Source organism: Macrobrachium rosenbergii, chromosome 6 (genome assembly GCF_040412425.1).
Source record: "Macrobrachium rosenbergii isolate ZJJX-2024 chromosome 6, ASM4041242v1, whole genome shotgun sequence".
In the NCBI taxonomy this organism is placed as follows: Eukaryota; Metazoa; Arthropoda; class Malacostraca; order Decapoda; family Palaemonidae; genus Macrobrachium; species Macrobrachium rosenbergii.
Window position 1 is genome coordinate 46,883,484 of NC_089746.1, and position 20,396 is coordinate 46,903,879.

At 36.6% G+C, this 20,396-nt stretch overlaps 1 protein-coding gene across 2 annotated transcripts in view; it reads right to left on the minus strand.

Moving 5' to 3' along the window:
- Nucleotides 1-10,314: 10,314 nt before the first annotated feature.
- LOC136839510 (uncharacterized) overlaps nucleotides 10,315-20,396 on the minus strand; it is a 49,731-nt gene continuing 39,649 nt past the window's right edge. The window contains exons 1-3 of one of the 2 annotated variants that reach the window (XM_067105684.1): nucleotides 17,544-18,054; nucleotides 12,771-12,943; nucleotides 10,315-11,041 (exon numbers count right to left, since the gene is read on the minus strand). In XM_067105684.1, the coding sequence (XP_066961785.1) occupies nucleotides 10,916-11,041; nucleotides 12,771-12,943; nucleotides 17,544-17,895 (651 nt within the window). In that variant the 5' untranslated portion in view covers nucleotides 17,896-18,054 and the 3' untranslated portion in view covers nucleotides 10,315-10,915. Of the gene's footprint in view, nucleotides 11,042-12,770; nucleotides 12,944-17,543; nucleotides 18,055-20,396 lie in introns of those variants that run through there. The other variant, XM_067105685.1, reaches the window with a different exon arrangement.

Genomic DNA, 20,396 nt, shown 5'->3' on the forward strand with positions numbered 1-20,396 from the left:
GTGTGATAAATGAATCACGTACAAAAGTGATAATAATCATATATATATATATATATATATATATATATATATATATATATATATATATGCAGAATACAGTAGGTAGTAAGTAAACGAATAATTACTTCATTCATTGTTTTTACATAATTTCGTTATTACGTGCATAAGAGACATTGCACGTATATATATATATATATATATATATATATATATATATATATATATATATATATATATATATATATATATATATATATATATATATATATATATATATATATATATATATATATATATGTGTGTGTGTGTGTATATATGTATATATATATTTATATATATATATATATATATATATATATATATATATATATATACACACACACACACACACACACACACACATATATATATATATATATATATATATATATATATATATATATATATATGTGTGTGTGTGTGTGTGTGTGTGTGTGTGTGTGTATTCCACCTCCTCTGTAAGGTGGTGGCTTAGTATTCATTACTGTTTTTTTATGTTATTTTTATATTACTGCTAAGAGTTTTGTTGTTCCGTGTAGTGACTTTCCTAAACGCTTCCAACCCCTTTTTTTTTTCTTTATTTTGTAAACTTATCCTGTCCTCGACATCGCTGCCATCCGATTCCGTTTAGTTTAGTTTAGTCTTCAGCGTGTTTTGGTTTTGGAAAATTCCCTCGCAAAATCCAGTTTTCTTTTACTGTGTTGTTATCAAAGTATATTGTCAAGCTTTTATTTATCTATGAGAACCACGTCGAAATGTTCTTGGAAGGAAATGCGATTTTATATGTATTTCTCATCATAGACAGTTCGTCTTACTGGTTATATCCTTGATCTAAAAGTGATACTTAATGCTGACAGTGTATTACAAACTTATAATTAATAGATCAAATAAAATAAAGAATAAGATCAATTACGACAAGTCATAACGGTAAAGAAATCGAAAGAACTGATAATATCATAGGCCCCCAATTAAAGCTGTAAGTAACGTTTTCTTTAGATAAGTCGTGTCGATTAATTTACATTTTCTATAATTCCTTTGCACTACAGAAAACGTTTTAGGAATTCACGTTCTCAAAGAAATTCGGATAGGAATGTTTTCGAAAACAACGTTATGACGTGAGAAACCTTTACCAAACGAAGCTGTTTTTAATATATGAAGGCTGCCTTGTAAAAGTTTATTCAAAAAGCTCCTTTTTAAGATAGGGATTCTCTTGCCTTGACTGAAACTACCTGAAAAAATATGAAGATTTCTTCAGTGATTTGATTGTAAACAGGACTTGGATGCCTATTCAGTCCTAATGTAGCTTAACCCCAGTACCCCACCAAGGTGTTAGCCATAATTTTACCATTGCGGCATTACCGACTTGTTCACATAGTTTTACATGTTAATGCCTTATTTTCCCGGTTATATTTCATTAGTTCTGGCAAGTTCGTATGATGAAATTTTAACGAACTTTTCCTCTCACTGCTCTTCTTCTTGTCTCTTAGCTAACTTGAATATTTCTCAAGCCACTTCTTATTAACTGTAAATGTGATATCGACCAATATCAGTTTCAGTTAGGCGTCAGGGCAACAAGCAATTATATTCGTTTGAAAACAGTAACATTGCTAATGTTCCTGTATCAAAATTCTAACAACTACGCCCAGCCTTCTTTGTTTAATATATTTCAAGTATTGCATAATTGCCTTTCAGACCAGTCAGTATCATTTGTCGGACTGTTGTTCTCTTAATTCCTTTGAGTAATGTCCTATGCTGGCTGATGTAGGCCAGCTAAGCCGTCATTATCACATAGCCGAATAATTCTTCCCAAAAGTTTAATTTCTTTTATCAGAATGTTATATCAAACGGATGTTCCACTCTTGGATACAGTGGAAAGTATTTATTAACTCTCACTAGTTTACCAAGAGTTTTCTCTTTTGTTACTCGTACAAAATTTACTCCTCATGCTGTAAATCTAGAGATTCGGATATTTCTCAAAAAAAAAAAAAAAAAAAATTACAGTAGTAGCTAGGCGTTCTTATGAATCCTGGTAACTCCTTTGCTCTTCTAGGCCAGCAAAATTTCTTGGCTACCACTTTTTTTTTTTTTTTTTTTTTTTTGTAAGGTTAGGTTACCTTCTTTGTCTGAATTTTCATTACCACAGGTCTTACTAAATTTTCATTATATCATATTTATATCTTATTAATTTCATGACGATACAATGGAGGAGTATTGCTAACATATTAACATGAAATAGCCATTATATCTCATGAAAAGTGCCGTGTTTTCCTTCTAATTCATGAGCAGCGAAATTTCAAAGTTTGCTTACCATACGCTTTAAAACTGGAAAGCATTTGCTGTTCTGTGCTTTAGCTTACGAGACTTTGAAAGATGGCAGGGAGAGAGAACACTGCCTTTTATTACCAAATTTGAATCAAAAGGCCCAGAAGGATCACTATTTTTAGGTATTCTTTGTTTACGCTTGTATTCAAGAGCATTTCAACTTTTGTGTTTATTTTGGCATAATGCACAAATATTCCATGAGTACAGGACATTTTCAAAACAGGTACTGTTAACCTAAGGAAATTTATCCACCCCTCGTGGACTCTTTCAGCAAGTTGCTGGGACATCAAAACGAACATGCACAATAATGCATCAAGGAACGAATAAGTCTCTAGCAGCTTGTCAGTCTTCATTCAGTGCTCGAAATGATCATTCATCAAGTTGGCGCCGTGATAATGACCTTGTTTTGCTATAACCGACTGACGGACTTCAAGATCACACAAAATACGCCATCCAGCATCTGATATTACACAAGCGCATTTACCACTGTAATTAAGACTTTATCCTCTTACACTCCATTCCCCTCAATTGAGTAAGCAGCTTAATTCAAGTGTGGTTCAGCACATTCATTGTAGCCTTCCGTAGTTCCGTAAGGGTTTCATATCACTTGTTATTCCTTGTATTGGACGTTGTGTGTTCATTGTCAACTGTTGTGTGTTCGTTGTAATCTTTAGTCCATGCTAGAATTACTTCATTGATCTTTGGCATTTCATTGCATTTTCTGTCCTTCATTGTAATATTCTCATAATGGAGAATTCTTCGGTTAATGTTCAATATTAGCAAAACCAAAACCTTCCTTCTACTGAGAAACATTATTTTATAGCGTTCTTCTTTTTGCTTAAAGTTCACTTTATTGTAAGATCGATGTTTCTTTTTTATAACTGAATTTCCCCTTTATATATATAATGCAGTGATTTCATTGTTCATTTGTTCACTGCATTACGTTCACCTCTCTGCCTTAAGCTGTCTAGCTGTGTTGTCATGACTGTTGTATCTTATACAAAAATTATTTGGTTGTCAGTAAAAGCGAGAAATTCTCTTTTATAGTGTCACTTTCGTTGTTCTTCTGATTCTTCTTTCATAAATCTTGACTAATCAGTCATTCAAGTCAGTACAGTTTTATATTTTGCATTTTTTTTAAATGAATATTTCGATTTTAGGACTAAACTCCGTGTTATTAAAGCTATCGTTTTAGTATTTTAGGCAGTATTAAAAGCATTTTTCGTTTATACTCTTGTAGGTATGGCAACAATATCAATAATTTGGATCTAAATGAACATAGGAATGAGGTGTTTGAGTAAGCATTAAACATTAAGAAAGAACTGAGTCATATTTAAAAAAAAAAAAATTACCTGCTATTTCCTGAATGAGACAAAAACGTTGACATTTAGAATACCCTGATAACCTTTATTGTCATGGAAACAAAACGTTTAATATTTAGATATATACCCTAAAACTGAAAAAGCTTCAGTGTCCTGAAATTCCTCTCATGGCCTATAATTTTATCATTATTTTCTCCTGAAAAGTCGAAGAGGACCCAGTTGACTGATTGGGTCAAGGTCTGTTAGACGTAAATTTACTCACTGCCTAACAAATGCGTTCCTCACTCAGTACGCTTAATATATCCGCGAACCTGAAAGGAAAAGAATAAGGTTTTAAGGTTTAAACATATTATGAAAAGGCCTTTCGCGACATTTCCCTTCCTTCTGCTGGACAATTATTCCACCGCTCGCGGCAAAGCTTCTGTGATTAGAGCTTTCAGCTTCCTTCTACCGCTCGCAGCAAATCCCTCTCTGATTAGAGCTTAAAGCTGAGTAGTACAAGATCATCATCATCATCATCATCATCAGGTGCACGAACTTGTCGTTGTAATTCACGGAAATTGTACTTGATCAATCGCGCCTCATGTACCTCATTTAAAACTGCATTGTCAATTTGCACGGGGTTGAATAATGATCATTAGTTTATTTTATGCTTAACAAAAGACACCCGTTATCATTCCTTCAAAGATTACGACGTACTTTGAAGGCCTCTCTCTGCCTGAATGCTCATACAATCCTTGAGTTTTTTCTTCATGCTAAGGTACTCAGCCGACCTTATATGAATCTTTTGTGATTTTTCAACAGTTTTTCGTGAAGAGGGACTCACCTGAGCAAGTTTGAACTGTATGAAAGGTGTTACGCTAAATGACGTATAAATTCATTGAATGAACAAACACGGGAACAGGTAGGTACCCAGAATGAAAAGTATGGAAAGGGGAGAAAGTGGAAGGGCAATGAAACAATCCTCTTTTTTTTTTTGGCTATTTGATTTATTTTAATAAATATTAAAATTTTCTAGACTCTATATTGTATCAACTATAGAAAAGCACATATTATGTTATTTAACGGGACAATAATAACATCAACATGAGGCGGCATATGAAGCATTTAGCAGCAGCAGCAGCAGAGTTGTATGTGCGTTCGTGTGTGTGTGTGTATGTATGTATGTATGTGTATGTATGTATGTATGTATGTGTGACTGACTAACTTTGATTGATTATTTGATTTTCACCGTAGAGGCAATGTTTGCAGTTATATACAGTCGTGGGTGATAATTTATACATAATATACAAAAATTCATTCCAATCATTTTCCATCTTTTACTTTTCAAGACCAAGTTTTTTTTTCTTACACTGTCACCTCGGCAAAAAAACCTCCTTTCGGTGGCTTTGTTATTTTAGTTGTTTTCCGCTTTTGAGAGCCGCGTTGTTTTACACTCGCACCGCGGTAAAATTTCCTATCAAATTGTGAATAAGCGTGACAGAAATATCAAAGAGAAAAAATGAAAAAGGAAAAAAAATTGCAAAGAACGGACCTTGTCAATACAAGGCAATTTGGAGGTAGCCTATCTCAAGAGGAAATATAGAAACCACTTTCTGTATGAGTCTTTGCCGTAATACCAGTTCAATTATGGGTTCAAGATGATTTTTTTTTTTCAAAATACTCTCTCCATTGGATACATTATTTACAATATTGACAATAAACTGATTACCTTCAAGATAATCTTGACCAAAAAACCAAAAACAAAGACCTTGGTATCTGTACATCAACTATTCTTACAAATCGTCATTTAAATTAATTTACAAAATACATTGTTGCTAAATTAATAATAAAAAAAGGAACTTTCAAACAGCATACCAACTGAACCATGACACCTTTCAAACAATTTATCTTATGACTAAACTATTGACATTCAGATGTTGTACTTGATCTAATGTGTGAGTTATAAAACAAGTTGATTTTCTTTGTTTTTTTTTTAAGATATTGTCGGTAGTGTTGAACAATTTGCTCTCTTCAATTAAATTGTTTGACAGTCACAAAACAGTTCGTATGTGTGAGAAAATCGATGGCAATCATCAAAACTCTTATGAACTCAACTGCTGACAGCCAAAAATGTAAATCAGTTTCGCCAGTTAGCTGACACCCTTGATTCCATTCACTCTAGCTGATGAAACTGACAACACCCATCGAGCAGTTAAGTCATTTGATCAAAAAATTGATAGCCTTCAAACAATTTATTCCATTCGACCAAAAGCAGTGACCATTCACTGCCAACACATCTAATGACTCCATTTACAAGTTACTTGTGTCGAAATGTTTCCTCAAACAAGAAAATTTCAGCTTCAGCAGATTACAAAAAGTACAAATAATCTGTGTTAATTAATTGATGACAGTAAGCACTTGATAATATTTACTCGCTCCATTTAACAGCACGATGTATATTATAGCATTTATATACAGCCAGACACTTGCACATACAAGGGTGACTGAATTGTATAAAACTTATTCCCACTCAACAAAATCCACAGTGTTATTTGAGAGAGAATCCGTCACGTTCTCCGAGTGAGCTTCTCTAAAAGTAATAAAATGTCTATCAAAAAATCATCTCCTGCCCAAACAGTATGTATGTGCATATATTTGTATGGTTGCAAGCACTGATCTCGTGTGCAAGTGTTTAACAAAAGAGGAAGTGGCAGACTGTAACCTACATCCTACACCATCTTCTCTCAACAAATACAAAAGCAATTAATTGTATTATACAGTATAACATCCATCTTCTATTTTATGGATAAGATTGATATCCAAGTACATGATTGCAATGAAGGAATGTGAAATGAAAAGTCTGACCATGAGAGGACCAGACGGGAAAGAGGAGGGAAATGGGTGCATCTAAAAATGTCTTGATTGATGTCAGATCACAGAAAGGGTACTACAGGATGCTATCCTGTCAGCCTCCTGTTCGAGTAAGGATTCAAGATACAGCTGAATCCTGTTCCGTTAATGAAAATGAATGGGGTAAAATGAATCCAGAATGATGTTTGGGGACCAAAAAAGGCCAAATGAATCCTTAGGAGGTCTCATGTGGGCTCTGAGTCGTTTTGGGGGTTTAGAAACAGTGGTCATCAGAAGGCAAGCTTCTGATGGATGACGAGCGACCCCCGTGGAACCAATCCGTATGTCTAATTCTAAGCAGCTTTATACTACTGGACGTATTTCTTCGGTGAAATCTCCCGTGGCTGTTCTGTTTTGGCTCTCGAGGAGACAAACACATCCAAACAACCATTTGGTTTACTGAAAACTGTTTTGAAGTTATGTGGCATGAATGATTATGTGATGCTTTATGCATGAAAAGGTCTGTATGTATATGTGAGTCGTTTCTATTTACATACGGACACTTTCACAGCACGGTGCAATGACTCCTACCTAAAACAAGATTTGCTATCTATCAGCTTGACTAGTGGTGACATCTGTAGCCAAATAAAGACTCATGACATAAAATCCCTTTCCAAAATTTCTTCGTCTACTTAGTAATATATATCTGGGAGCGACTATGTTCAACAGTAGGGTAGATTTATCTCCTTTCTCCAGAATATTGAAGTCACAACGTTTGTTAACCAGTGAACACTTCATTGCACAAGAAATAACCTGGATATGATAATATATCTTTATACTAAGCTAATTCATGGTAGAACCTACCGTGCCTGCCAATTGAGGATGGCGTCTGTAAATGTAGGAACAGATCAAGTTCATTGTGATGGAAAGCATCGGTGATTAGGTCAGTGGAGGGCTTTGGGAGTCACAGTCAGTTTTCAAAAGCCCCCCCCCCTTTTTTTTTTTAAATGCTACATTCGTGACAAAGTAGGCAGATTAGTGGAAAGAAATGTCTTTTGAAGACTTTCAAGGTCAGACTTAATCACCTGGTGTCTAAATTACAGAGCTGTATTCTGTCTAAATTACAGAACTGTATTCTGAAAATATTTTTGATGTGTATGTAGGTTTAAACAACAAATTTAATCTTGGGATTGTGAGCATTTGTGGACTGAATCTGAAAGAAAATATCTCTCATTGCTAAGATAATCACTGAGATACAGTGATAATGACACAGATATAAGTGAACTTGTTTACATCTGTGGCTGTTTCAAGCTGGTAAATGTAATTTTACGTATCATTGTTCAGCAAACTTTTTATATATATCCGCTATTTGCAACTTGAAACATAAATATGCTGATAGGTTTTAGCTAAGAGCAAAAGACCCAGTTAGCTGAGGAAAATAGATCGCAAGCCTTAGGAAAAATTTTCTAAGACCAGATCTGAAGACTACCTAGAATTAACTGATAATGGTAATGTTGAAAGTGTCACTGTCAGTGCCTTATCACAAGGGGTGTTTGAAGTGAAAGTAGTCAATATATCCGTGAAACTTTCCATGATTCACCGAAGTTGTTAACCTTATGACCACATCTGCTTCTCAGTTGAAGCCAGATGCACCAATTTGATTAGTTTAGATATTCTTCCACTGGTACTGTGGCAGACAGCCTTTTGATTTATATTTGATAGTCGATTTTGTATTCACATAACAAGTCATTTTAGTCGTAAATTACTGCAATGAGAAAAATCATCAGTCTTTTCTTCATCCATTTTGACTGGAGTAGGCGATGGACTAGTGAAAACGAAAGGGTTCAAGAAGAATTTGGCTCCTCCTATCAGACATGAATTCGACTGGTTACATCCGAAGACAAAAACATAGATGAGGACCCTTCAGTATTTACAGAGGAAAAATACCCCCATGGAAGTTCAGTAATTGGGAAGAAAAATGATTCTTGTTGTCCCAAAATTTAATAGAAATTAAACAGCCAGATCCTGTGACTCAAAAACTGAGTGGAATGCCATACTTTTCATTGTAAAGTGCAAACCAAGATCCAGAGGATATAGCATGATCATATTAGTCCAAGATATTGCTGGGATTAAGTCTTTCCTGTTTTCGTAACAAATAAAAAAAAAAAAGAATATGTCTCGCTCTTATAATCCAAAAGTTCAAATGAATGTTTGAAACTTGATTAAATGTAGGGTTCAAAGGAAATCCCGAAATCTTAAGGAAATTGCGGAATTCAAAGGAAATCTCGCAATTTAAAGGAAATCCCGGAATTCAAAGGAAGTTCCAAAATTTAAATGAAATCTCAAAATTTAAGGGAAATCCCAGAATTCAAAAGAAATCTCGGAATTTAACGGAAATCTCGGAATTCAAAGGAAATCCCGGAACTTAAAGAGGGGGGGGATCAAGTTATCCGTAAGGGACCCCAGTCGTTCCCTTCATACAACAATTCAGAAGGGAACCGTAGAAAGTCCCTGTAATTCCGAAACTGACGGTAATCGCTTGGAAGTATTCACAATATCAGTTTTCGTCATCGCAGCTTTTAAGGAAAGTCCAGAAGTTCTCCTCATTCAGGGTTTTTAAAAGGAAGGACTACAAATGCCACGAGAGAAACGAGAGACAACAAAACTACTCATAAGGACACAAGACGTTCTTGATTATCTATGCTCCAGAAAATGATATATTACTATTATTATGTACAAATTCGTATTATGCATGATTCGTGTATCTTGAATGGAGTTTATGCCGGTGATTGATTGATTTCGTGAAGGAAGATAAAAAGAGAGGATACATAATAATGCTATGATATACACAAACTGTTCAAAAGAAGATATACGTGTCTTATATACAGAGAGAAATCAAAGGAACATCAACAGTATCATCACATTGCAAAAGAGAACCTCTAACAATGTACAAATCGGCGTAAAATCTTGAAGAATAAATTAACAATTCTGTTGCACCCAACAGTGATTTGGACGCAGCCCAAAAAAAGGATCTTTCCCAGATAGTGACCCCAAGGGTTTTAACCCGGTATGTATCCACCTTTGCGGCGTGTTCAGTACAAGCCCGTTGGGGATGACCGTAAAAACATAAACAAAAGACTGTAAATATCATAAAGACAATGATCCCCAAGAAACATTAGTCCTAGATAACGACCTCCGAACTTTGTTGGGGGTCACTATCTAGGAAAGATTAAATAAAAAAACTTTTGATAGCGTCAGTTTGTTTTCTCCATTCAATTATAGTTAGATATAAGCTTAAACTCTTTAGCTCACTAGAGCTACGCTCTGCACTAAAGGACAACAATGATCACTCTTCATTTCTTATTATGCTCAACCTTCCACTTGACGAAGATATGACCTACGTGGATCACGTGATCGCCATTTGAAAATCAAATGACGCAAGCAGATGCAGGTTTCCTTGCTTCGTCTAAATTGCTTCAACATCTCTTCACACGACAGCCAACATCAGTCAACTTTCCAAAACTCACTAGAGATTATCTCAACAAAACCTTTTCTCCATATTTTAAATGCCGGTCGGGATGACAATGTTCATCCCTAATGACCTTCATTAATTATATATATATATATATATATATATATATATATATATATATATATATATATATATATATATTAAATATATATATATATATATATATATATATATATATATATATATATATATATATATATATATATATATATATATATATATATATATATATATACTATACTCCCTCGGATTACAAACAAGAAATCATTCTATTGTGTATGTATATATTTAATTATAAAGTTGAAATCTATACATGTAACCATTTCCAGTAACAGTACAAAATAACCTCAAAAAATCTATATATGTGGTATCCTTAGGACCTCGAGACACCGGAGAAGAATTATAAGCCCTTGGCCGATGATTCTCCGGTGACATTCTCAAGTTCTTTTTATCAAAAATTACGAAAGTTACGCGTAACTTCAAAGGCGTGACCTCTTCCTCTTTTTATTTACAACGGTTCATCATCATCAAACATCTTCTACCTCCTCGTTCGTCATTCCCACCTTCATCTTCATCAACATCATCATCATCATCATCAGCATCATCACCTTTGCCCATCGCGCATGCGCGTCATCACCACAACCCAACAAATCGCAAATAGTAAAGTGGAAGAATCCGAGATCGTTCTCTCGAAGTCGTAAGCATCATAACCTGTGATCACTACTTTTTGTTTTTTGTTTTTCTACCTAAACTTTATTTTAACAACATGAGAAGTTAAAAGCAGGTTCGACAGTGCGATGACCTCAGGTCAGTGAGGGTCACGTAATGCTATCGGGTGAGGTCAGGTGACTATGGGGTAAAAGATCACTCAAGCTGACGTAGACAGAGGCGGCTGCCCGTGCTGCTGCTGCTGCTGCTGCTGTTGCTGCTGCTGTCGGAAGTCGTCGTAGAAGGAGGAAGACCCGTCCGTCGGAGAGGCCTCTCGGTGCTTGCCCTGCGGAGGAGGAGGAAGAGGAAGGAAGGAATTTAAAAGAAATTGAATTCAATCGAAAAATAACATTAAAGAAAAAAAATTTTTTTTAAGCCGGTGCTTTAAAATATTGAATATGTAATTCAGGCCAAAGGCCGATCGCTGGGTACTATGTAGGTCATTCAGCCCTGAAAGGAAAATTGAGAGTAAAAAGGTTTAAAAGGCGTAACAGGAGGAAGACCTAGCAGTTGCGCTATTCAGTTGTTAGGAGAGGGTGGAAAGTAAGATGACAGAAAGAGAACATGAACGGAGATACAGCAAATGGAATGCAAGTGGTTGCAGCTAGGAGGCCGGAGGGACGCTGCAAAGAACCTTAAGTAATGTCTGCAGTGCACGAATGATTCTTTATATTCATCGGAAGAAACTTGAACGGCAGATAAGGTTTTGTGAGGTCGATTAAATGTTTCACTATTTTAGAAATTATAAATAAAAATGAAAAATAGTTCATGAAAGCAGGATGGTTTTCAGTATTCATCGGGAGGTATTTGAAAGTATGAGGATTTGTGAAGACATTAAAATTTGGTTCACTGGAAAAATGTTTAAGGTTTTGTGAAGGAGGACAGATTTTTAATTCATTCGGGAAATTTTCGAAAAGTACAAGAGTTTTGTGAGGAAATTTATTTCCTTATGAATATACAGATGAGTTTTGAAAACCGAGGGAGGATTTGTGGACAAGAATGAAATTGCATTCGTTGGAAAAATTTGAACAAAATAATTTGTTAAGGAGTAATGGTTTTGAATTCGTTAGAAAATGAAATTGAGCGGAAAAAATGATAAAATTACTTGTGAAGGAAGAATAAGATTGAATTTATTAGAAGAAATAAATAAAAGAAGATGTGAATTAGAGGAGCGGAGTTCAGTTCCCTTTAAAAGTAAAAAATAAGAGTTTGTAAAGAAAGAAGAAAATTTCATTTGCTCTAAAAATAAGCATTGACGAACGTAATCCATTTTCTCCCATTGGCTTTCTTTCACTGTCGTCTCTGTTTATGCATATTCATTATTCCCATGACAAAACATACCATTATATACTTAAGATCAACTCCTCCTATATATATTTGCTAACTTTTACTGTTGTCTTCGTGTATTCGAGCTTGTAATTACCCTCACCAACGAATCAAGGAATGTATGAAATTTGGGCCTTGTGGAATTTGGGGAAATCATTCATTTATTACAACCCACCCCCTCCCTACTATTTTTTTTTTTTTTTTTTTTTAGAGGGGATAGCAATGCTGTGGAAAACCATATTACTCTCAAGATGAACCCCACCTAAACCAATATAGCTTCTGCAGTAGGGAATTTGCTTCTAACTAAATACACACCTTGATGTAAGTCGTGTGTGATATAGGCACACATTGTATAGCATGTCTCTTGATAAGTGTTCCTGTACACCAACCTTCAACGGTACAAGGGGTAAAGTTCCTTTTTTTTTTTTTAATCTGTATCGCTCATCGAAAATCTGGCGATTGTTGGAAACTCGAGAAGCTTCGTTGAAGTTGAAATAACTCCGATAGGGTTAGCTGTTTGACATACAACACAAGACAGTCAAACATACTGTAGACTCATACACACTGAGAGGATCAAAAATAGACTCTTGCACACTGAAAGATTCAAACTCACCTGCTGCGGTGACGGTACTCGTGCAAACTGAAAGAATCAAAAACAGACTCCTGAACAGTGAAGGAATCAAACTCACCTGCTGTGGTGATGGTCCTGAGGACTGGTGATTGTTGTTGGACAGAGTCGCTTGCCCGTTGTGGTGGGGCTGATGAGAACTGTGGTGGTGGTTGGTTTCGGGAATGACCGGCAGAGCGTAGGGGGTCGGCTTGGGCTCTAGCAAGTTGTTCTCGGCCGCCATGCGGGTTTCTCCTGTGAGGGGGAAAACGATGGTTTGAATCTGGATGTTAAATGTAGCGAAGGTTTACCCATGAGGGGAAAACGAAGGTTTGAGCTTGTGTGCAAAATAGATGGGGAGTTTTACCTGTGTTGGGAAAACAAAAGGTTTGCATCTGGGTGTAAAGTTTAGCGAAGTTTTAGCTGTTAGGGGAAAACGAAAGTTTGAGCCCTGGTGCAAAATAGATAGGGGGTTTTATCTGTGTTGGGAAAACGCAGGTTTGAATCAGGAATCAAAATATAGCGAAGGTTTACCTATGACTGCAAAACGAAGATTTGAATCTAGATGTAAAATACTTTCATAGCAAAGTTTTACCTGCCAAGAGAAATTGAACGTTTGAATCTGGATGTGAATATAGCGAAGTTTTACCAGTACGGGAAAAATGAAGGTTTGAAGCCGGGTGCAAAATAGAGAGGATTTTACCTGCGACGGGAAAAAGATGCGTTTGAAGGGAGAATAGAGACAGGTTTCACCCGTTGGGGGGAACGATGGTGGGAGTCAGGGAGTCTTTCACCCGTGAGGAAAAATAAACGAAGGTGTGAGCGTAGGTGATCAATACAAATCTGTTCCTCTTTGGGGTCTAGGAGGTAGAAACAGAAGGGATACACCTGCGGTGGAATAAGGAACGGTGTGGGTGTGGAAGGTACAAATAGGTGAGTGTAGGTAATCAATACAAATCTGTTCCTCTTTGGGGTCTAGGAGGTAGAAATAGAAGGGATTCACCTGTGGTGGAATAAAAACTGTGTGGGTGTGGGAGGTACAAATAGTGTTACCACTGTGTGGCTTCATCGGGAGATTAGAATAGAGGTGTCCACAAAAGAGGGGAAATCCTTGTTGGGGGAAGGGGAGTCGCTCTGCACGAGCTACCTCAAGTTTAACGGGAGACATTATTTTCTAGTTTATTTCAAGGTCAACACATACACAAAGATGAATGCTTTATAAAAGTTTTGACTAGATTTATCACATAAAAGACAATATAACAGTAAAGTTTGACTTCAAGAAAAATTATAATTCCAGGGATAGATATTGATTTTAGGAATAACAAGTAAAATTTGTAAGTTTTCCTGGATTATTAAAAAGTAATTGAACGAATACTTGGTATAATTTTGGGCCCTGAAAGAAAGCAGTGCTCTTGATTTCTTCAGTATAACATTTTTAAATACAAAACACACCCACTCACAGACGTGTGTGTGTGTATACATACATACATACAAGTATGCATATACGTATATATGTACAAATATATATATTAGTATATTAAAGCATGTGTATTTAGTTTTATTTTTCGCTCTCGATTTACGTAACACTTGGTGACTTTTATCTTTAATTGTGTTTTTCATTATATTTATTTTTTAATGACCTGATTTCTGATGGAAGTCGACCGACAATAAACGAAGGTTTTCTTAAGTTAACAAGTAAGAGCATTTGCCAAAAATAAAATGCAAAAACGAAAACAAAATGGAAATACTTATGCAAGGAACGATTTTTCGGCCCCCGGCAACAGGCATTCCTGTGTATGCCTATAGATAGGCGACGGCCCCTGAGAAGTTAGGGAAAAACTTTGCAAGAAGTTGTGGGGAAAGAACCTTGAGGAAGTTGTTTGTGATGGACCTTCAAGAGTAAGTGTTGTGATTTTTATTTTAACGTTTTCTCCCAGTGCAAACTAATCGCCATAGTCCTTGGGTTGATGTTATCTCTCTCTCTCTCTCTCTCTCTCTCTCTCTCTCTCTCTCTCTCTCTCTCTCTCTCTCTCTCTCTCTCTCTTTTTCAATTAGCAGCTTGTTATGAACTGACAAACGTTATATGACCCTCTCAGATAATTCCTAACGAGTAATGTGCTATCTCAAACCAGCTCTCAAAGGCCACTCTGTCGTATCTGTTTCGTAAATATTCCCGTAGAAGAGACGGCAGATTACGTGTTTACATGTTTTGGTCAGGGAAAAATATGCCTGCTAACTCCTAAACATGGAGACGGGGGAGAGAAACTTCTGTTATATCGTTCCCCGTCTGTCAGAGAAAATTGTCACATGACGTTTCGTTCCTAATATTTGATAAAAGATGTTGGACATTTGCAGATAGACCTGAGCCGACTTGATCTGTTTCTTATCGGGATCTTATGACAAATGTTAATTTTCATTTTACAAACTGTGTCCCCAGCATAGGCGTGCGAGCGTGCGCACAATACATACACATACATTAATGCATACATATGTGTGCGCATATATATATATTCCAAAATATCATTCTTGCCTGATTATTTTTTACCTGGACGTCAAATTTTGAGTCTTCCCACCTGCTTATAGATTCTAAATGCATTCTAAGTAAATACATCATTTGATGGGTGCTGGAAATAAAAACCTTTTCCATGTCATATAAGTCACTTTATTATATACAAAATCCACATTTATGTAAAGTACTGTATTTACAAATAATAAAATGAATTCCAGGAGCTTTCGAGAGCCTGCTCAGCTCCCTTCTTTAGCTGAAGAAGGTAGCTGAGCAGGCTCTCGAAAGCTCCTGGAATTCATTTTATTATTTGTAAATACAGTACTTTACATAAATGTGGATTTTGTATATTATAAACATATTCACGGGATTGTGAAGAAGATTTGCAGTCACTTTATTATTATTATTATTATTATTTATTATTATTATTATTATTATTATTATTATTATTATTATTATTATTGTTGTTGTTGTTATTTTGCACACGTTCAGAGGTACTAGTACATCTATTTTCCTGAGACGAGGTATTTGTAATTTTGAGTTTTATAATCTAATTTGCCCATTATAAATCCAAATCCAGATCTCACATACCTTTGTTATATTCGTCCAATACCTTGAAGTCTGTAATGATTAAATAACAAACACCTTCAGCAGCATATCGGAAAACAAACTATTTTTACAAATGAGTAGGATATCATTTTCACAAGATTGTGAGAACTTAACTACGGTTTTCATTGAAGAGCATACGTGGTTCATGAAGGGATTCAACAAGTTACCTTAAAAAAAGATAATTATTCTAAAACCAGTGAATATAGATCATAATTCTTCGCCTTACTTCATGAAGGTATTCAGTGGAATACCTTGAAACAAGAAAATTATTCTAAAACCAGTGAATATAGATCATACGTAGTTTCCTCGCCTTAATTCACGAAGGTATTCAGCAGAATACCTTAAAACGACATAGTTATTCCAAAACTAGTAAATATACGCCTGAAACCAGTGAGTATAACCTACAGTTCTGACATGCTGGTGAGGGCTGATCTCGGTGACAGAAGCCATAGACACATCACTCTGGTGATCACATTTGACAGGCTTCCTAGCCGTGTCTCAGACCTCCGAGCTCAGCTTTACGTAAAATTCCTTAACGTATGGGTCCGCGCATGCGTGCACGCATGTGCGCTCTCAGACATTGACGCATGCGCGAGAACGATGGCTGTCGCTCGCACGCACCACGAAACGATGACCCCGTGCTGACCTTCAGTTAGATTAAATGCATATTCTCAGTAAGTTTTAATCGAAATTATGTGGTGACATAATCCATCAGTGACTTCAGTGAAATTCTGTGTGAGTGGTCTACCGAAATACCAAACTAAGGGGCAGATAATGTTAAGTACAGACCGATGAGAAAAGGATAAGAAAATAATCTTTTTTTAAGCAAATTCAGACCTGAAAATCTCGTGTTTGTCTGTCAGTTTTTTTAATTTTTCTTTCCAGGTTTAAAATTCAGAATCAACAAGACAGAAAACAGTAATCAAGAAAATTATAAACTTTGAACTCCTTCATTTTCTACAAACAATTTCTTTCACTAAAGATATGCTTTCAGGCGAGCTCAACTCAAGAAGGTAACTGAAAGCATAATTTGGGCTTATGCGTTATACTCCTTACTTATCGGTTATAGGTCAAGAAGATCCATCCCCCCCCCCAGCTCACCACCACCACCACCACCCACACACAAACACACACACACACACACACACACACACACACACACCTTGTGGGAATTTACGCCGTAGCCTAAGCAGACAGCAAAATAGGGCGCGAGGGCATGTAAATAGGTCGCATGATAAAAGTGAGACCAGATAACAAAGTAATAAGGTTAAATGATAAGAAAGGAGATCACAGATCACAGTGTAGAATTAGGATAATATAGTGAAAAGTAAGCCCGTTGAGACTGATGAGATGGAGGTTTTAGACTAAGACTCTAGCAGCTAATTCACTTAAATCTTGACGAAGCTTTCCGTAACATGACTCTTGCACAAGGTATTATGCTTTTGCATGAAATCTCAGTTCTTGAACAGATAATTCATACACCAAGAGTTATCTCTTTTTTGGTTAGGGTTTAAAGGCCACCAACGATCCAGCTGAGTATAATGCTGTACGAGCAGAGATACGTCTAAAATGGGACTAACTGACGAATCGTTTGTACCTGTATGTAAATCATGACCTCAGAACCTGAGGATAATTTCTACATAAGCATCATTTGTTGCTCTAAATACAACTATATGTGTAGTATACATTCTACAGAAGGTAACTATGGTAATCAGCAGCATCGTGTGATTGTGGAAATACCTGTATCGGCAGTGAGATTTCTGAAGTAGGCCTCCATATATTCCCTAGACATTCTCCTGTGATCTGAAGGAGGATCTGCCACCAGGGCCTGGGGCATGGAAGCAACGCGTGCCTGGGGTAATCCTACCATCTCTCCGGTCTTCAGGTACCCAGGGGGGCGCACCCCTTGAATGTTGGGGTCCCAGAAAATGATGTAGTAGAGAGAAAGCAGGAACCCAGCTCCTGAGACGCCAGAAATGTACGCCATGACCGTCATCATCTTCATCATTTTCTTGGCGAAGGGGGAGGTCCCTTTCTTCTCCCCCTCACCCTTCTGGCCAGCATCATTCTTTTCGGGTTCCTCCGCTCCCATCTTGAGGAAAGCTTCTGTTAAGAGGGAGAGGTAGGTGCTGGTGACGTGACGAGGATGTTGGGGTGAGTGTTGCTACTCAGTCTTCGCCAGGAATGTTTCCTTCTGAACGCTCTCACAAACGTCCTCCTTCAGACAGACGAGCTGGACGACTATCGCCCAGGGTCTTCTTAATCCTGCTCTTATACCGACGGCGTCGAGGAAGGAAGCACCGAGCGTCCGTGAAGTTGTCAGTTCGGTTATATTTCCTCGGCGTTTCCATCCCCACTACACATGAATGTCGCAAAATAGTAGTTGATGATAATTCGTTGTTCTACCTTCCACATCCCCGAACATCAACATAAATCTTTTAATACATGGTTAGGCTTCAAAGACATGTAACTTTCAGTTTGTGGCATCTTGCTGTTGATTGCCCTGAATACGCCAAGTAGCACAATTCCATCGATGAGCAGTCCACTGTAAGGCTTCATGGCACCGAAGTAGGTCAGTCAAGGGCGTAGAAGGTCTCTCTTGGTAAAATTAATGGTGACCTGAGGTGAGATCTATTCCCATCAACAGAACTGGCTAATTACTTTTCAGTAGCAGCATGAAGCCCCTCTTGGGCCAGGTACCTTACTGTTAGCTGCAAATAAAATGATAAACAGGAACATACTGGGTGTTTGAGAAGATCGCGACGTTGATTAAGGACACATGGGCTTTTCTATTTTTTTTTTTATAATCTCTCAAAGGACAGTTAGCAAGCCAATTAGGGTATTAATTATCGTCCTATTAAACACAGATTAATGATTAATAACTATACCAAAAACAGGCATTGACTGAATGAATGCTCAAAAGACCTTGAAGTAACAGAAACTAAATCTTAACATAACAAAGAGAAACTCACTTTCACATTTACATTACATAGTTACTAGATTCATTTGGTTTGATGTGAAAATTTCATATATTCCAGTTTCTCATTTTTCATTATTTGCCGTATGATTTTTTATCAAGTACCATAAATTAACGAAAGCAGAAAGTAAACATCTTTGCCTTTTATCAAAACTCTCTGTCTCTCTCTCTCTCTCTCTCTCTCTCTCTCTCTCTCTCTCTCTCTCTCTCTCTCTCTCTCTCTTAGTTAGAAATCGATGGCCTGCAAGAATATAGCTATAAATATTTAGAAAGAACTTGTGACTTCCTATCTCATGGCGAGGTACAGGCTCTGTCAAAATCCCTTTAAATAACTGCCGATGTACGGACTAGGAACAATGAGCATTTGAATGGCTTTTGTAATGATTTTTCCTAACCTACGGTTAACAATTACCTTGAGGTTTTTATTTACTTTTCATGTCGTGATACGGATACTTTGGCCTGTAACATTGATAGGTCATTCAGAAGAATATTCTGTTCATGCTTCACTTGGAGGGACATTTATTGCAACTAAAATTTTCACGCATTGCACCAAAGAACTCTGAAAGGGTTAACAGTTTATCATTAAGTATTGTAAGGTGGTCAACGTGATTTAAATTGATGGATTTTTATGTGCCCACACACCTTTCATTCACTCAGTAAGACTTTCCAGAGAATTAGAGAGCTCAAGAGATGCAGTTAAACCCTAGGTGCCCATGGGAACGATGACCGTGGTTATTGCGACACCAGTGTCTTCAAAAGTTAAAAGAGAGGAGAAACCCGCCCCCGCCCCCACCCAAATCCACTTCGAAACCAGTGTTCACTTACAACCCTTGATCCTCATTCCAGCTTAAGACACGTCAATGACCTTAATCTTTGCAGATCTGTTTGTTACAAAATGAAATAAAACAATAGAAATTTACATTAAATGTCTTTAACTGCCAGACTTCCATCCCGTCCATACCAGCCTCGTCCCAGGGAAAGACTCGTCAACGACCTCAACTTCGCAGATCTGTTTTATTACAAAATGAAATAAGAACAATAAAAATTTGCATTAAATTTCTTTAACTACCAGACTTTCATCCCCATCGAACCCTACTCCATACTTCTGCTTCCCTTTGTTGCTGGAACCACGTGATTTCGGGTATGAGTGTTTATTAGGTTTTAGGAAGCCTTACTAACATACCTGCCACAGGGTTCGGTGAAGGGGCCTGTTAACAGAAGAGACCTCCGCGGGAGTTTCTTGTGGTTGTTACTAATAGAATTCTTTTAAATCCTCAACTGTTTTTCTTTCCTCTGTTTTTCGGAACTTTTTTTTTTTAATTAGCCGTTTTGAATTATTGCTTATTTGATGTTTAGAGAGTTAGGTAGATAGATGTGTACATATATGTACTTATGAATCACGTATATGTAAGTCATATACATATGTATATATACATATATATATATATATATCATTGTATTTGCCTCTAAATTTGTGTATACAACATGAATATAATTGTATGCATATATATTTTCTAGAACTAACTTTGCTGTCGTCAGCTATTTTTTCTTATCGTGGGTTTCTCGTTACTTTCTTTTCTTCATTTTTACTTTGTTCTACACATGCACATGCACAC